Source organism: Ursus americanus, chromosome 28 (assembly GCF_024610735.1).
Source record: "Ursus americanus isolate L20-20 chromosome 28, mUrsAme1.1.p, whole genome shotgun sequence".
NCBI lineage: Eukaryota > Metazoa > Chordata > Mammalia > Carnivora > Ursidae > Ursus > Ursus americanus.
Genome location: NC_142154.1, coordinates 4647132 through 4664372, shown reverse-complemented (window position 1 = coordinate 4664372; position 17241 = coordinate 4647132). Strand labels below are relative to the sequence as shown.

General features: G+C 41.3%; 1 protein-coding gene across 2 annotated transcripts in view; it reads right to left on the bottom strand.

The window, feature by feature from the left end:
• Positions 1–2056: 2056 nt before the first annotated feature.
• The window catches only part of SEC11A (SEC11 homolog A, signal peptidase complex subunit), a 36749-nt gene continuing 21564 nt past the window's right edge, over positions 2057–17241 (bottom strand). The window contains exons 3-7 of one of the 2 annotated variants that reach the window (XM_087856621.1): positions 14513–14662; positions 8608–8727; positions 8050–8087; positions 2473–2530; positions 2057–2275 (exon numbers count right to left, since the gene is read on the bottom strand). In XM_087856621.1, coding sequence (XP_087712747.1) covers positions 2505–2530; positions 8050–8087; positions 8608–8727; positions 14513–14662 — 334 coding nt within the window. In that variant the 3' untranslated portion in view covers positions 2057–2275; positions 2473–2504. The remainder of the gene's footprint in view (positions 2276–2472; positions 2531–8049; positions 8088–8607; positions 8728–14512; positions 14663–17241) is intronic. The other variant, XM_045813040.2, reaches the window with a different exon arrangement.

Sequence of the window (17241 nt, the reverse complement as noted above, 5' to 3'; positions counted from 1 at the left end):
CACGCATTTGCAAGCAACTCGTAGAGACTTACCCGCTGGGAGTGATGACAGCGGAGGAGTCACAGCCCAGAGACAATGCCATGAATTCTCACTTGAGTTTTATCAATCCTCATCTTCTTTGATCCCGGACACTCACAGTGGGCAAGCCCTCCCAACTCCCCACTGGCCCAGCCAAATCTCAGAGAGCTTATACCTCCATTACAACACCAAATTGAACATCTCCGGCATGTCTTACGTTCTCTGAGAGCTTTTAAAACACATTACATTTACTAATAAAAAACTGTCTAGCTTAAGTCTTAGACTTTCGCACTAGACAATACAAAACTGACAACATAAAACCTCTCTCCCAAAATAATCTTTATTTTTGGCTAATAGGGTAATTCAAATACATCTGATCTGATTACTTCTCAGAAAAAATTAGCTGTTGCTTCCAATGAGAGCATCCAGCAAAGGAGGAAAATCAAAACTGGGTATGAAAATATGCAAATGAGGAAAATATTTCATGTTTTAAGTGTATACGGATGAGAAATCTGGATGGCTGAGGATACAAGTCCAACTCAGGCAAGCTAGGCTCACAGAGAACCCCAGGATCCCAACACTGGGCAGCATAGAGCAGTCCCAGAAAGGTTGCTACAAAAACGGGAGTGAGGGCGGGTAGGCCAAGAGGTTCACCCCATCCTCTGCAGGTGATCAGGAGGGAAAACGGGGAGAGAATAGCAATTTTCTGTCATTCTGTGCACGGGGGACTGCTCTCCGAGTCCACACTCGGCGGCTCTGAGAAAATGTTAAGTACAATCCAAGCCTCACAGGCAGGTTCAAAGAAGCACTTGCTAGCCCTGCTGTGCCAAGTTTCCTACTCGGTTGAGATCATTCAGAGCCCACATCCAGAGTGTAAAGACTACAGCCTAGTTAATGGATGTCGGATGGCACTATTCTCTATATGGGAGAGCTTCCAGAAGATTAACTGTTCTTAGTTGTAAACTGTCTCCATCTTTTAATGCTGATTCCATTAGCATTAAAGTGCGGACTGATTTCCACTTCAGTGAACAAATAATAGAAAATGCTCATTTAGTGCAATACAGAAAATTTGCTTACTTTCAGATTTCACATTAATACAAGAAAAGAACAAAAAGAACTAAGAGTATTTTGTCCTTAAAACCCACTGGCCTACCCTACACTGGCCATTTCCCTAACTGCCTCAATATGAGAGGAAGAAAGACGCAACTGGGCTTTGCATTCACTACTTTAAACCTTGTCTTCCCTAAGTCTGCAGGAGAAAAGCGAAGCCAGGCACTTAAGAGAACAGGCTCAGGCAAATTAGAGTTTTAAAATAGCAAGCAGCACATTCGCCCTCCAGCACCTTCCTCCTGCTTCCTCCAGATGCGGAAACACACTGCCATGGTGTAGAAAGGGCTGAGAGTGTCTCAAGTGCAGAAAAGGAGAGGAGCCTTTACAGCACAGTGAGGTTTTCTGAACCTTTCAGCAACACTAACTGCGTTTCTACACATCTGAGTCACACCCTAGTGAAGAATCAATTTTATGGCTAAGAGATTTCCTATGAACGCCACCGGCCACTTTCGCCCCACAAAAACAAAAACAAACAAACAAACAAACAGAAGGCAGTTGTTAGGATGAGGACAATCTTCGCTGAAGGACTGCTCACATCAGAACCTCTATTCCCCCCGAAGGCACGAAGAACCAGCAGAGGGAGGCAAAGCTTTCCCGACAAACACAAGTCAGGGATAAGGGGTTCCATATGCAAAGTCTTTTATTTAAAATTTGAAAAGTTAAGACTTACGACCACCTCAGTATATGCCATTCCCATCTTATAAATAAGGAGGAATGACGGTTTCAAACTCGTGCAGAGCTGCATTTTCGTTTACAGAACTCTGTAGGCACTTTAGAAGTGAAGCTTGGCTTCAAAATACAAACACTGGGGGCTTTGGCTCAACCTTTTAATATAAAAAATTCACTGATGTACAAAAATGTGAAAGTGTGACAATGATAACATATGAAATCCTGTGATTGCTAGTCCCCTCGAGTGCGCGCCATGGTGCCCGAGCACCCGCCCACACGCACCCGGCGTGGAAACAGAAACCAATGCAACGGCTGCTCCGGAGAAGCGCCAACAGTGCGCGCGGCACTCCACCAATCACAGACCAACACCTACTCCAAACATTCAGAACGAAAATACGGCATCTTCCAGAACAGCAGGGCGGACTTCTTACTCACGATGCACCAGCACGAACAGACCCAGCAAGAAGAGTACTGCATACTAGGAAACAAACGCAGAACACAAGTCAGGGAAGCTCTTAAAAGTGTCCAAGTCCTCAGAGTTCAGTCCTGCGCTGGCTGACTTTGTGACCGTGACCAATGACTAAACTAACCAGTTAAGTCTGTAACCCATGTAATAGTTCCCAAAAGTAAGCAAAAGAGCGCATGTGTAATGAAACACGTAGGATAGGCTCTTACCTTAAATTTCGGGTAGTCATTCATGAGGATCGTCACAATCCCAATATAAGGAACAAATCTAAACAAACGAGCAAACAGAAAACTGGTCATCACAGAACTTCCTCGGTAGCCAGTCTCATTTACCGAATATTCTCAGTATCTTTCGCAGAAAACTGATTTTCAGGTCATAAAGTCCATTTGTACAGACCGTCCTATTAGAACCTTCCAACGACTCATGTGACAGGGAAGTTAGGAGTACCACCATTTTACAGATGAGGAAACAGATGCTCGTGCCCGAGGTACGCGGTTTCGGTGCAGGAGAACGAGTACCAGACCTAAAGTCTCAGGCTCCCAGATGGGGACTCTCGCGCTACACGCGGAGTCAGCGCTAGGGGCTGGGTTTGTTGTCATGACCTTCCGGGAGCGGTCAATCTAGCTGGGGCGACAAGGCAAACACAGCCAGACCACTACAAGGTACTTCACGTTAAGTAACCAAAACGTGAGCGTAAGAGCTCCATTACAGCGCTCCAGATTTCATCACCCACTCATTTGTTAACCACCTGTAATCTGGCTCTGGCTCTCCTGACCCCAAAATTTCTTCCAGAACAGTTTAAATCGCTGTATGCAGTAGACCAGTCTCACCTCCCATCTTCCTTTTCATCTCTGCAGAATCTGACTTTGAGGACCACAAACTTCCCTCAAAATCCCTTCCCTCCTTGGTTTCTCGAACACACCACAAATCTATTTCTCCACCTACCTCTTGGCTGCTATCCCTTGTTTTTTTCACTAGCTCTTTCTTCTTCCTTGCCCCTAAAGTGTATCCCCTTAAACCAGATACAGATAAAACCACCTGTTAAATACTCTCATAGACCTGATATATTTCCTTTGGAGTCTTTACCCCTTTTATTACATAATTGGTCGTACAACTAGCTCTATAGTGTCTGTCTCTCCTACTCGACTCTGAGCTCCATAAGGGCAAAGACGATGCCAATCTTGCTCCCTACTGTATCCTCAGGGCTGGACGTAACCCCTGTACACAGTAGGCATCTAGTAAACACTGCCTGATGGAATGTCTGGATGTCCAGGCCTCTTCTCTTCCTTTCCCTTGGAGAGCTTATTTACTCCGGACTTCACTTCTCCCAACAGAAAGCACTCCTCAACCTCGTAAGAATTCAGGGGAGAAAGGAAAGGTTAGCAGGGTACCATTACTGTGGGAGGAAACACACAACTTTCTTTTCTCTCCTCCTCTCTTACAGCTGGACTCTAGAATGGGCCCCGTGATACTGACCTAGAGCTTGTCCTGGAGAAGGGAGGTTGGGCTGAGGTGGAGACTGAACTTTGTGTACTTTAAAATAGCCCAGATATTTCTATTCAGGGCATCCACAACCTGTGCACCATCATCCCAAAGGTGCACAAACAGAAATCACCTCCCACATAACGCCTCCACCATCAAAGCCGTAGGCAAGCTTGAAAAACAGAAATTTTGTCTTTGGTGCACTTCCTTCCTTTGAAGAACTCCTCTTACTTCCTGTCTCCTGTCCTCACCCCGTCCTGTCCCTCTTCCTTCTGGCAGCATTACCACACACCCCCCACCTCTCCCCATCCCCAAACTTCCATTCTGCAAGCTGATGTTTCCTAAAACCAAGCCTCCTTCGTCAGCATCACCTGCATAGCCTGTTAAAAACGCAGCTTGCTGTATCTCCCTCGCAGTTACCGAGTCAGAGCATCTGTGGAATAATGCTTCTGCGCAGCACAGCACCGGCAGCTCAGTTCTAGCTAGAGAGGCCTGGAAGAGGCATGTGGTGGCAAACACTATCCCCTCCTAGGACCCTGGAGCCTCTAAGAGCTGAAGAGTAACAGTCCCTACAGGACGGCAGAGCTAAGCGCTAGGAGGGCAGACAGGGGTTTTCTGTGTTTTTAAATATGTATTTTTTCTTTGTAATACGATAAGTTATTTCTTTTGCCTCACTTATAAGATCTTCATACAAGCAGTAGCTTTCAGTGAACGTAAATCATTTAAGAAGGTGACGGCAGATGCCTCACAGTAATATGCAGGCTAAAAGCGACAGAAGTATCTGTGATTTCTACTGCTGCTGATTCTGGGCTGATGATCCACCAGCAGCCGTTCTCACAGAAAGACGTGCGCTGTTCCCTCCGCGCGGTATCCATCCTCGAGTGATCACACAGCTGTTCAGGAGTTACCCCTGGCAACATGGTCCCCTAAGGTTGGTTTTTCCTTGCCCCACCACAAGAGAAATGGAAGCGACTTGGTCTTTAGGAGTAATGAAAACAAATAATATGAGAGGCAGTCCGAAGTCAAAGAAAAGATTTAATTATCTGTTTTCCTCCACAGACAGAGACAGCAAAGCGTTGCTGATCGAGACATAACGCCTCTCCCATTAGTCATCTTCGATTCAAATCAGCTGCACTTTTCTTCCTACTGCTGGAGATACTCAGCTACAGCAGAGTTGACAATAAGCAGAAGAAGGTCAAACACGCTGCCCACAAAGCCAGCCCCAACAGCAGCCTGTGCCAAGCTAACATCTAGAAGGTAGCGTGGGGCAGAATACGTGCCCCTGGGAGGTGCTGGTGAGGACGGAGCCTCAGATGGAAAGACTACCTGCTGACATTTGGAGAACATAATTTGTCAGACGTCAAAGGGGCCTCTATCTGGGAAGCCCGGACCTCGACAGCTGACTGAAAAGGGATCATTGTTTCTACCCCAGAATAATCGGTTTCAAGTTGAAGTAAAAAGTACATTTTAAAAGCCTCATCCTTAAAACTGGTTTTAGTCAACAGAGAGCTCAATTACTCTACTTCTTCCTTCTCTTCTGCGTCCCTCTTCATTGTCAATGTTCTCCGTTCCCAGCCTCCGGCCTGTCTCTCACCCTCTTCTCCTCTTGCTCCTCCTGTGTTTTCAACCACCTCAACTGAGAAAGAATCACCCCTATTAAATACTTAGTTGGCTCAGTAGGAGTTTCATGAACAAACCTCGAAGGCATGGTGCAAGGTGAAAGAAGTAAATTACGACGTAAATTAAGACCACATATTGCGCGATTCCATCTATATGAAATGTCCAGAACGGGCAATCCACAGAGCAGAAAGTAGATGAGCGGTTGCCAGGGCTGCGGGGAAAAGGGGATGGGGAGTGACTACAAATGAGTACGGGGTTTTCTTTTTGGGGTGTGGACATGTTCTGGAATTAGTGCTGACAGCTGGGTAACCCTGTGGATATAATAAAACCCACTGAATTATACACTTTTAAATGGTGAATTTTATCTCCTAATATATGTGAATTATATCTCAATAAATCTGTTTTAACTTGTTTTTGTTTTGGGCCTTATGTTCCAGCATAAAATTTTTTAGTGTGCAACTATCTAGCAAAAAAATGTTTTTACTGTGTAAAGACACTTGCACCACCATCACATACTGGTCTGCAGAAAAGCGATTCCCAGGGTTTGGGTACAGTCTGACTGTGAACTATCGGTCTGTGTTTTATAATCTCCACAAAAGGAGGTGCTATGTGCCCAGGTAAGTGGCGGTATAATCGAGGCAAACTAAACTTGTACAGTTAAGGTTCGGTGCTCCTGCTATGCAGCTACGTATGTCCCAGGCGTTTGTATTTCATGGGAAGTTACTTACTCCAGAGAGTACCATGCTATTGCTTTTTTTTCTTTACTAAAAGCTACAAAAGACCTGTATTTTCAATGTTGGGATTTTATTTTATTTTTAAGAAATCTCTACATCCAATGTGGGGCTCAAACTCACAACGCTGAGACTGAGCCAGCCAGGTGCCCCCCAGTGTTGGGATTTTAGAAATGATACTGAATATAGTTTGAGGTTAAAAAAAAAAAATCCTTCAGAAAGACAAGTTACTTGAGTGAAAGCCTGGCTCCTTAGCCCTTTTGTTGGATGATGCATCTTCTACCCAAACAGGGAGCCAGAGTGAGCAGACAGAACTGCATTAAATACCTAAGACTCAAGATCCACACAGAGGAACACTCTGTTACACTGTAAGAGCATAAATAAAACAGTACGGCAGAATTTAACAAAAGCCGTAAAGTATGCATAAGTTTCACCCAGTAATTCCACTTCTATGAATTTACTGAAGAAATGATTACTGGGCAGAGGCACTGAGATGTATGTAAGATGCTCATTATTAACACTGTTCACACACACACACACACGAAACACTCAAAGCATCTACCAATAGGAGATTGGCTAAATAAAAATACAGTCTAGCCATTCCATGGAATAGCATACAGCTATGAAAACGATGATATGGAGATATATCTTTTGATTTGTAAAAAGACTGACAACTTTGGGGTTAATAAAATGTTATAAACAGAGTGACTATCTCTCCTCACACACAAAATGTGTTTATGTATGTTACACACATATGTTATCTGCACCTTTTACATAAACACTAAAAGAACATAAACCAAAAAGTTAAAACACTTATGGAGGGGGAGGGGAAGGAGAGATATAACTTTCTTCTTCTTCTTTTTTTTTTAAAGATTTATTTATTTATTTGAGTGAGAGAGAGAGAAACTCAAGCCTACTCTCCACTGAGCGCAGAGCCCAACACGGGACTCCATCCCACGACCCACGCTGAAACCAAGTTGGACGCTTAACCGACTGCACCGCCCGGCGCCCTGGGACTTTACTTTTTGATGACTGTTACTTATATTTCTACATAAATCTGAACATTACAGTTAAAAGAAAAACAGAAAGACTCAATGAGACTGGAGAGTGTGAATAACCACGTTAGCAGCATCCTGGGAACTGTGGGAGACGGGAGTGTTATTTCTCAGGAGCACTGATGATCTAGTTTGTAGTATAAAAGGATGTCTGGGGCGCCCGGCTGGCTCAGTCAGTGCAGCATGATCTTGGAGATCTCTTGACCTCAGTAAGTTTTGAGCCCCATGTTGGGTGTAGCGATTACTTAAAAATAAATAAAAATCTTTAAAAAAAAAAACATGTCTAGCTCCAACATAGGAAATGAAGTTCCCTTGAACCGGAGGCATGCATACAAACAGCTCTGCAAGAGACAAAACACACCGGTGCCTGTTCTGATCCAACCTGTCTGGCCCCAAAGCAGCATCTCTCACGCTCTAACTGAAGCAGCTTTCACTTAGTACCGCACACCGACTTCTCCGTGGGAAGAGAACTCCTCAGTGTGGTGGCCTGATCTCTAGTAGAATCGCTCTGAATCCAGTGTCTACAGAAGGAGCAGATGTTCTGACAGGGGTAGAGCCCCATGTTGCATCTGAATAGTGAGAACCAGCAGCTCTCCACTTTCAGAAGTGCAATGCCAGTAATTCTGGCATGACGGTTAGGAGGGTGGGCTCCGGAGTCAGCCGGCCACTTAGCATCATCAGTGTGGACTTAGATAAACAACCTAACTCGTCTGTGTTTCCTCATCTGTAGAATGGAAATATTAGGGTTGTTCTGTGGTTAAAATGAGGTAATACTTGTAAAACATTTAGAATGAGTCTCTGGCACACAGTAAGCCCTGATAAATGTGAGTTATTGTTAATACTATTAATAACATGAAGGTAGTAACAATTCTATTACGTCCTCATGTCAGTAACTTACAATTCCTGTCCTCCACTGATCTGTTCTCCTGATAAAATCTGAAATAAACAGGCTTAATATAACTTTTAAATTTCATTTGACCCCAGTGATTGTAAGACTAGAAATAAAACAGTATGAAATAAACATGATAAAATTAACTTAGATGAATACTTTAAGCTGTTGACTCAGTAACTGCTGAAGAAAGACATTTCCAGAAGCAGGATCAACACTGCTCTGGACCCCCCAGACTAGCACAGTATAGACTCAGAGTACAAGAAGGTGCCCAATAACATTTCTTGAATGAATTAAATAAACAAAGGAGTTTTTAAAATTATCTCTCCGATCCATCATCTCATCACTAATATTCTACTCTTTTGCTGCACCCCATTTCCTCCCCTCTGGAGCAGTATACCCAAAGTTTTAGATGCATTTTAAGAAGCATGCTTTTTCAGACACAAGGTGATTTCGTAGAACCAGGACCAAAACATTATATTCAATTGTGTGTGATCAGACAATATGACAGAGGGCCACATTTCACGTGACAGGGAAAGCTCAGTAAATGCTCCCCTCTATACTTACCCCCTTGCTCTCCCCACGACATCTTTCTTCTCTAGCCAGTGTTGTCCTTGTTTATAGAGGCCTCGGTCATCAACAGCATTATTATCTCCTTTGGTCAAAAACTTGATATGTCCATTTTGCCTTAAAAGAATAAAGGGGGAAAGAAGAGCGAGGGAAAGCCAAGTTATCAAGCACCTCCATGCCATTTGCAAGCACAAAATCTGCTTTGTTAACCAGAACTGTAGTGTTTCATCATCATTCCTAATATCAAAATAATTCTCTATTTAGCTAAAAGGATGTTCATAGCTGTGTTTATACTGGGGAAAAACTGGAAACAAGCTGAAAGTCTAACACTCATGAGTTGAAATAATGTAAACATTGAGGACAATGTTACAGAAGAATAGTCAATGACTTTGGAAGATGATACACATTTATTAAGTGAAGAAAAGATTACAGAATAGCATATACAGTATAATCTCATTTTTATATTTAGACAAACACAAACCACCAGTTTTCTGTAAATACAAAGAGCAAAGGAACCCATTAAACTACCCCACAGGATATAATCCACAACAAATACTAGGGAAACTACAGAATAACCTAGTTTCTTCAACCAACAAGTTGTGAGGAACAAGGTAAGTCGGAGAAAGAATTTACAGCTTAAAGAAAGAGATTAGAAAGCCTTATCAACCAACTGCAAGCAATGACCTTATGTGAATCTAGAGTCAAACAAACGGTTAAAAAAAAAAGCTTATGACAATTGGGAATTTGCACAAAGATTAGAAACACAATAATACAAAGGTATGGTTGTTCTTTTTTGGGGTGTAAGCATGCTAAGTGTAGTTATGTTTTTTAAATGCTCATTGCTTATGCTTTATAGCTATTTACTAAAATATTTACATATGACATGACATGATATCTAGAATTTGATCCAAATAATACAGGAAAGAGAGTGGGAAGAGGTGGTAGTGTAAGTGGGGCAGAACTGGCCATAGATTTGTAATTATTGGGACTGGCTGAGAGCACATGGGAGTTGAGTATGCAGTTTTGTGTACTGTTGTGCATGTTAGAAATTCTAACATATTTCTAAATATATATATATATTTATATTTATTTTATATTTTATTTTTAAGTAGGGCAACACGGAGCTTGACATGACCCTGAGATTGTGAGTCGTGGGCTCCAATGACTAAGCCAGCCAGGCGCTCCAGAAATTCTCCGTATTTAAAAAATAAAATGAAAGAAAAAATAAGATAGTAAAAAAGATCTAAACTGACAAACCAAGGTATAAACAGAGGCCATCTATGGCTTTCTTTAGCTTCTAATTTTTTTCTTTAGCTTCTAATTTTATCCTCCAACAAACCTACATTGCTTTGACATGCCAAGGTTTTTAGGAAAAGCATTTTACTTATCAAGAAATTATTAGTTTAATTCTGCTAAAGAACAGGAGGTCTCTAGTAATTTTAAAATTTAATCGAAAGCATTTTACAGTTTGATAAAGACTATCTTAAAACTAATTCAAGTGAGTTTGGGTTAAGTACTATATAAAGAAGAAAATTAGCTCAGACTCCTACTGACTAACATCCACTTAGATTCTAAGCCAGACACTGGCTCACTAGACACAAAATGTGGCAGATGAAACTAAATTGGAAGGTGTTGCGAACAGCAAAAACAGTTAAGTGCAAACAGTCACATTAAAAATGAGATTCCAGTTAGAAAAAATGCAAATATATACAGAAAAAAACAATCCTTAGCTGACAACTCAGTGAGGGAAAGAGTGTCTGAAAACTTCTGGAGAGGGAAAGAGGACAGGTGCCAAGAGGGGCCACAGGAGCACAGGAAGGAAGAGTGTACGCAACCATGAAAACAACAGCAAGCCCACGGAGGCAGAATTGAAACACCAAATTTGAGGAAAGCGAAATGGGGGAGTGGAGAAGCTCCCCAGGAAAGGAAAGGGACGAGACCTGGGCTCTCCACAAAGACTTGATTTGCCAACAAGCCACACAAACACACCCGAGTTCCCCGCTCTGGGGTGGTGTCGGGAGAGACCACTAGAGCTGTGTGAAAAAGCACAGGTCTCCGTCTGCGGAACGGGAGTGGCGGCACCGGCCCCTGTTCGACCTGCCATCAAGACCAGCCCAGCACTTCACCGCTCATGGCCCCCAACACTGACCGATGACGCACTTACACAGGGCTTTCCCCTGGTCACCACAGGGACCAAATATTCAATATCATCTATCTCCAAGGAGCTCGACGTGCTTGCAGTTCAATTCAACCATCATAATGCTGTGATGTTAGGAGGGAAGAATTAATCACCTTCTAGGTAAGAAAAAGTAAGACCCAAAAAGCCAAACGGGTGCAATACAATCTCTCTCTGCACAGAAAGAGCAAAGCCGAGGACTAAGTCATCCCCACCGCAATCTTTCTCCTTCCAGAATACTTGACCACATGCCAGGAGCCGCCATCATCAACGATAATACCCTCTATAGCAGGCGGAACTTAGTAAGTGTGCGTCAGAGGAAGCTGTAAAATAAAGTACGAATTTATATGTGGGAAAAGCATCAGCATTAAGAGGGACTTGACTAGCAGGCTAACGGGAGGAACTAGCCAAAAGAATTAAGTCAACTGATGATATTTCAAAATGATGTTGTCTCTTAAATGAAAACACAGACCTTGCTATGTGCTAGCTCTTTCCTGATTCATTTATGTTGGAAGAAAATGGAAAACAAGAGAGTAGGTAGGGGAGAAGGACTCAAAGAAGAGATGTTCTGCCATCTGCCACAGCATGTGTGACCTTGCCTGCAGGCGTGTCTCACAGCCCTCCTGGAGGAGCCAGGAGTAATAACTCCCCCTTTTTTAGTTAATTAAAAACACAGTAACTACAATAAATGCAGGACGTGGGTCAGTCTTTTTAAAAAACACCACCAACTACTTTTTCTCAATGTACTATTTACTCCTCCAAACTACCTCCTATTAAAAATACTGGAAATTTCTTAAAATCCCTTACAAGAGTATTTTGCCTGAGCTCAGCAGTGCACGAGAGCAAAGCCCTGGATTACGCACGCTTTCCCACCGCCTGGTCAGACAGCTCAGCGCACACCGTGTGTCCTCCGGAGAACAGGTAGGACGAGGTAATGACCACGCTGGGCACAAAGAACGGATTCAAATTCATGGGCCCATTACCAACATATTAAGCAGTACTTGGCAAGCTGATCTTTTAGTTTAGGGAGTCTTTGCATATGTGGTAATACCAGGTATATTCTACCACACATTCATGAGATAAGCATGTTACCAAAAATTGTATTGAGTAGATCCCAGTGTTGTGCGGGGGAAAGTGTATATTTATAAAACAAAGAGAAAATTACCCCAAATTTAACATTCTCTCTGGGTGTTAAGGTTGCATGTGATTCTGTTTGCTATATTTCCCAATTTTATATAGCATCTTATTACATGCTGTATAATAAGACTGTTACAAGACAGAGAGTCAACATATGAAAAAAAGAGCTTTTTATGATATTTACAAATTTACAAAGACACAGTACATTAAGAAGGTGGAGAAGGATAGGAGGAATGAGACCAAAGAGAGAGGTCAGCTGAATGATTCCTACCTTTCTTATTCTCAAAGTTCAGGATTTTATTTCTTAAAACAATGTTCAGATGAAAGAAATGAATAACAATGCAAAAATCAGCCTGAAAACGTTCAGGGCATATTTCCAGAACACTTCATCCATTCTGGTTTTCATTCAGTCTCACATTTAAGAATGCTGTTAACTCTACCAAATCAAATGATAATCACAATCAGGTAATTTAGTCTCCCCCAAAAGAAAAAAGGAGACCGGAATCTTCAGAATACTAACTGGATATGTTAACTAAATAGGCCTTCAAGTTGAAGGCATCTCGAGAATCTAAAATGAAATCACCAAAAACCCCACTAGTAGTACTACCATACACCTTACTATATTCTGAATTCTGTTAAAATTATTTTTAAAATTTAAAGAATGTCTAATTGATATAGTATCTGTCAATGAACTTGCCCTAAAACAAGATCAACTATTTATAATAAAAAAATCACTCGACTTCAAAGGATTGCATATAAAACTGGACAACTGCTCTACCCAAAACAGGGTCTGAGTGTCATTTGATTTGCTCTGATAAGTTCAGGGCAAAGTTGGCTCTGCTTTGCTCACAACAGGCAGGGCTAAGAACAAATGCCACAAATCCACTTTGAGAATCCGGAAAACACTGCATGTACTGAAGAAACCTACACAATTCCAAATTAAATTTCTAAAAAATTAAGTTATTCCTTCCTAGTCAATAGTAGAATGCCTTTTTAAAATTATAATCCTTCAGGGGCGCCTGGGTGGCTCAGTCGTTAAGTGTCTGCCTTCAGCTCAGGGCGTGATTCCGGCATTCTGGGATCGAGTTCCACATCAGGCTCCTCTGCTGGGAGCCTGCTTCTTCCTCTCCCACTCCCCCTGCCTGTGTTCCCTCTCTCGGTTGTCTCTCTCTCTGTCAAATAAATAAATAAAAATCTTAAAAAAAATAAAATTAAATTAAATTAAAATCCTTCAAAATATATAACTGAAGTTTGGCGGGGGGGGGGGGGGAAGAGCAGTCCCATCTTTATTTCACCAATGAAGAAAGAACTCTTTTAAACTAGAGTGTTTACAGGGATTTTCAAAAGGCAACAGCTGAGGGCGCCTGGGTGGCTCAGTTGGTTAAGCATCTGCCTTTGGCTCAGGTCATGATCCCAGGGCCCCGGGATCGAGTCCCCCGTCGAGTCCCAGGTTGGGCTCCCTGCTCCATGGGGAGTCTGTTTCTCCCTCTCCCTCTGCCCCTCCCCCCTGCTCATGCTCACTCTCTCTCACAAATAAATAAAATCTTAAAAAAAAAAAAAGATGAAAGAGCAACAGTTGACCGTTCCCTCTTCTCTAAGTGGAGAAAATAAATTAGAGAGTAGGGTAAGAATAAGATAATATTTATTTAGGGCTCCCTCATTCTCAAGAACCCAAATCACTGTCTCACTGATTTCCTTCCCCTCTGTGTGTCCTCCAGGACACCTACCTTTTCCTTCATTTCTTTCTTTCCCTCCCTCCTGAATGTTTTCCTTAACTAGAATTACTACAGATTTGGAAAGCAGGGGTGAGGAATATGGAGCTGGACAGGGAAGCACAGGCTCAGAACTCACAGTAATTCATCTTCCTAAACCTCTTAACATCACAGATGAGGAAACAGACCCAGAGAGGTGAAATTTTTTGCTCATTGTTATGTCCCACTCCACCTCTAGGTGACTCTAAAGGTTTTACACAAGTCCTTTCTAACTCTAAAACGCAAGAGTCTATGTTTAAAAGAGTAACTTAGATTTTGGAAATTTTCTTTGGAATTTAGGGGCGCCTGGCTGGCTCAGTCAGTGCAGTGTGCAACTCTTGATCTTGGGGTTGTATATTTGAGTACCACGTTGGGTGCAGAAATTACCTAAAATCTTTAAAAAATTTTTTTTTCTTTGGAATTTGAAAAAGTTGGTAAATTTATTCTTATTGGACATGACTGCTAGATTGCCATAAAGATCTTTTTTTCTTTTGGAAAGATTAGGGAGGGCTACCTCATCAATTACATTAGAAGATTCTATTTGGGATCAACCTTTACGTCATGTTTTTTTGGGGGGTGATACACAGGGCTATGGATCTGGTTGGGAAGTAAAAGGAAACCAAGAAAAACTTCCAGAAAAAGCTTCAGAGAAATAAATGAATAATTAACTATTTAGCTTTCCAGATGTTCACGAAACCTTCAGACATTCATAAAAATGGATTGGAAGAAGGATGCAGGCACTGCCCACTCTTCTTAATCTTCAGGTTATCAAAATAAATACTGCAAACACTAAAACAGGAAAAGTTCTTTAAACAGAGAAGACATAGTTTGCACATACTTTTCATGAATCTTCAAGACTCGGTGAACTATAGGAATCTCTCTTCCTTCTATCCTAAAAACAACAATTTCTCCCACTCGGATGGGATCTTCAACTCGATTTGTTAAAAAGAGAAGATCTCCTCTATGAAATGCTGGCTCCATGCTGCCACTAGGAGAGAGAAAAGAATATAAAAGAAAACAAAGTGTGAGATTAAATTTACTTTTAAATCAGATATTCAACAAAACAGTCGCAAGTATCACCCCTGGAGTATACTCAATACTTTAACAAATATATCAGCATTGATGTGTGTTGTTCTCAAAATACGGTTTCCACAGACTAATGAATTACACAAAAGTTTCTTTAGTTATTAGCCTTTACTGACTAGATGCGTTTGAAGCATTACTATTCAAAGGAGCTTAAATCTTGAAAAGGGCAATGTAACTAATTCCTTAACCTTTTAAAATTTCAAGTGACAAATGGAATATAAAAGAATGAACTTTATAATCACTGCCCTTATTCTCACCTCATCTGAAAATGCTAAACACATTCAAATATTCAAATGAGAACTGGATCGCCTTCTGCCATTTATAAAGATATAGACCAAGATGACCTTACGGTTTTGATTCACTAAGAAGGAAAAACAGCTCATCAAGTCAAAGAATAGTCAGCTACACAGATAATGCTTCTGTTATCAACTTATGTCAAAAAGAAAAACAAGAAAGAAAACCAAGAACAAAAGCAGAGATTTTTAAGAACTTCAGAAATGAGAAAAGCCTTCAATTCCATGGTAATTAGTGAGGACAAACTTCTAGAATGTCTTCTCATCTCTCCCCTGTTCTACCCTATACCAAGTTCTTCAGAGGTCCTATGATATTTGCACTAATTAATGAACCTTTTCTTTCTTTCTATTTTTTTTTGAAGATTTTATTTATTTATTTGACAGCGAGAGACAGTGAGATAGGGAACACAAGCAGGGGGAGTTAGAGAGGGAAAAGCAGGCTCCTCCCCAAGCAGGGAGCCCGATGCGGGGCTTGGTCCCAGGACGCTGGGATCGTGGCCTGAACCAAAGGCAGATGCTTAATGACTGAGCCACCCAGATGCCCCCTAATGAATTTTTTCTTGCTACGAAGAGGTAGCCCATCAGTATTATTTTCTGAAACTCAAGCTCCAGTTTTCAATAATAGACTTAGTAAGAGAAAAGTAGACAGGTAAGGGTTAAAATCCAATATAGGAATAATGACAAAGTCCAAACATGTCCGTATAAGACTCTGGTACCTCAATATAAGGGAATATGGTAGTTGTTCCCAAATTTTGCTGCACATTAGAATCACCTGGGGAACTTAAAAAAAGAAAAAAGAAAAAAATCCCAATGTCTAGGTTGTAACTCCAGCCATTTAAATCAGAATGTCTGGGTATGGGAGGCAGACATCGTATTTTGTAAAGACCCAAGTGACTCCAATATATAGGGGAAAAAAAAAACAACAACAAACAACAACCCAGGTGACTCCAATATACAGCAACATATAGTGAACTACTGGGGACATGGATTTTCAGTACATGTTTATTCTTACAACTTTTGTTAAGATTCCTCAGGGGACAATGAGTTCCCTTTTTCAGATGTTAAGGCAGAAGATAGGACATGTGCTTGGTGAAAATATTAGAGAAAGTATTCTAGACCGACCTGTAGTTTTCAAGTTTTTACTTTGATTTTTAAAATCAGTGACATCCTTTGTTCAAATAAAACTTTGCTTGAAAATTATATCAATAAAACAGATAAAAGCTGAGCTGCTACAGTTTAATGGCTCATTTTTACTGAGCACTTACTGTGTGCAAAGTGCCATTCTAAGTTTTTTTTTTTAAACAGTCTTCAGAACAACTCTATGATGTAGATATTATCATCCCAATTTTATAAACAAGGAGATTGAGGCTTAGAAAGTTGTAGTGTTCCCTCTCTCGCTGGCTGTCTCTCTGCCACATAAAAAAAAAAAAAAAAAAAAAAGTTGTAAAGTTATAAATCAAAAAAATGTTAAAGGTGAGATTTGAACAGGGAGCCCAACAGAATCCACTCTCCCAGTGCTAACCTGCCTCTAAGACACTCTAGAATTTTCAGCAAGGAGTATCATAATCACATTTACATTTAAGAAACATCACTTCATGGGGTGCCTGGGTGGCACAGTCGTTAAGCGTCTGCCTTCGGCTCAGGGCGTGATCCCAGTGCTCTGCGATTGAGCCCCACATCAGGCTCCTCCACTAGGAGCCTGCTTCTTCCTCTCCCACTCCCCCTGCTTGTGTTCCCTCTCTCGCTGGCTGTCTCTATCTCTGTCAAATAAATAAATAAAAAAATCTTAAAAAAAAAAATATGGACACAGGAGAATCATAAGGGGACACACAAAGAAAAGGATGCACTTACAGAAGCAAGTAAGAAGTAATGTACAGGAAAAAAGAGACTAAAATGTTAATGGTGACTATATCCCAGAACTATGGGTGACTTCATTCCATTTAGATTTTTTCTGTGTTTTCAACATTCCATATAATGAAAATATATTAACTTTTTCTGATTATAAAAGCATATTTTAATTTTTTTTATTTTTTATTTTTTTAAAGATTTTATTTATTTATTCGACAGAGGTAGAGACAGCCAGTGAGAGAGGGAACACAAGCAGGGGGAGTGGGAGAGGAAGAAGCAGGCTCATAGCAGAGGAGCCTGATGTGGGGCTCGATCCCATAATGCCGGGATCACGCCCTGA